The sequence below is a fragment of the Theropithecus gelada genome, unplaced genomic scaffold (genome assembly GCF_003255815.1).
Source record: "Theropithecus gelada isolate Dixy unplaced genomic scaffold, Tgel_1.0 HiC_scaffold_10649, whole genome shotgun sequence".
Lineage (NCBI taxonomy): Eukaryota > Metazoa > Chordata > Mammalia > Primates > Cercopithecidae > Theropithecus > Theropithecus gelada.
Window position 1 is genome coordinate 1 of NW_020252193.1, and position 1,513 is coordinate 1,513.

Below are 1,513 nucleotides of genomic sequence, written 5' to 3' on the forward strand. Positions count from 1 at the left end.
CAATACACAGAAAATAGGGGAAAGGCTGTTTCCAGTTCTTGGCCTTTAAACAACTCTAAATGTCAGTAACCACAGTGGCATATTACAAAGTAAGAAACAGTGCACACTTGAGGGCAAACCACATGCTGAGCTAATGAAGAGCTCACTGTGATTAGGATTCGATCAAACATAATAGCAGAACATAAGCCAATTTTATCTGAATTCTGTAATGAATATACATGCTGCAATAACATTGAAAAAGCATGGCAGCCTATTCCAAACCAGTAAGAATAGTTTTGTGCAAATAGTGGGTCTTTGTGAGTTTGAACTCCCACCATGTAAGGGCAAACTCAATATGCGTGCTAATGACCTACAATTATCAATTAAAAACAAAAATGCTAAAGGATGCCAGAGTGAACATCAGGGAAAGACCCACTCTCCCTTAACTTTCTACAAATAAATTTAAACTGTAAATTAGAAATGTAAATAAACATGAGGGGCTCTAACATTCCAATGAAGTAGATGGATTGTGTAGGGGATTAACCCCATACTTTTTTTTTTTTTAATTTCTTGACCAGCTTTTAGATGATGATGATGTTTATCTCCCTGTTCCTGGCTGCCCGGTAAAAGAATGGCACGCAGGGTTTGCTGGCAAAGCCTGGGTGCTCCTGGGTGTCCTGCATTACAGGAAGCAGCTGCAGGATCTTCTGTGCAGTGGGGTTGTCATGGGGAGAACCCTCCCTGGCCTCTCCTGGTGCAGGCTCCATGCTGTTGGCCAGGCTCACCTCATAAAAATCTTCGGAGAGAGGGAGGCAGGGGTCTGAGCACAGTGCTAGGCTCCCCTGCCCCTGCCTGTCCACCCCGCCTGAGGGCTCTACTCACCACCCTGCTCATGGGCAGCCCCAAGTTCCTGGGGGGCTGGGGCCCCTGGAGCGGGCTCATCAGCAGGGTTCTGGGCAGTGGGGAGGAATTTGTCATGCCCCTCGTGGTCACCCACAAGAGGCAACACCAGCTCCTGCAGCTCCAGCAGCTTCACCTGAAGGGAGGAGAGCTCAGCTACCACATCAGAGCCTGTGCTCACACCCACCCCCACCCCTGCAGAAATGTTTCATGCCCTATGTTCATCTCTTCCTCATTCCGGGCCAGACTGCTGACGTCCTCCTCCTCCTGGTGCCGCGTGTTTGGGACTGCCCCTTGGCTCCCATATACGGTGAAGCACTCTCCTGCAAGAGGACAGGGCTCAGACGCTGGGGCCCCTACAACAGCCCTGCAGCTGCCTGTGCCCATGCCGTGGCCTCCCGCTCACTCATGCCGTCTGTTGCTCCAGAGAGCTGGATGAATCCAAGCTCTAGGTTCTCTACCTGCTCCTTCCCATCCACCTTCTCCTTTGGGAGGTCCATAAAGCCACTCTGGAGCCAAAATAATGGGGTCATATCTTGGGAGTGACCTCTCCTGCCCTGCCCCCACTTTTCTTGGCCCATGCCAGGACTCACCTTCACCTTCTCCATGGCCTCCTACAGGGCCCGGTAGCTCT

General features: G+C 51.0%; 1 protein-coding gene across 1 annotated transcript; it reads right to left on the reverse strand.

Moving 5' to 3' along the window:
• Positions 1-560: 560 nt before the first annotated feature.
• On the reverse strand, positions 561-1,487 carry LOC112616835 (golgin subfamily A member 6B-like). The gene is made up of 5 exons (XM_025373645.1): positions 1,473-1,487; positions 1,286-1,388; positions 1,101-1,202; positions 862-1,017; positions 561-775 (listed from the first exon to the last, which is right to left on the reverse strand). Exons 1-5 carry the CDS (start codon positions 1,485-1,487, stop codon positions 561-563), a joined length of 591 nt encoding a protein of 196 aa, XP_025229430.1.
• Positions 1,488-1,513: the final 26 nt, after the last annotated feature.

Bases quoted from the DNA above. Each gene is read 5' to 3' on its own strand.
- LOC112616835 (XM_025373645.1), bottom strand. The intron at 1,203-1,285 runs GTGAGCGGGAGG...GTCCTCTTGCAG, and splicing joins TGGAGCAACAGACGGCATGA to GAGAGTGCTTCACCGTATAT. The intron at 776-861 runs GTGAGTAGAGCC...CTCTCTCCGAAG, and splicing joins GGCTGCCCATGAGCAGGGTG to ATTTTTATGAGGTGAGCCTG.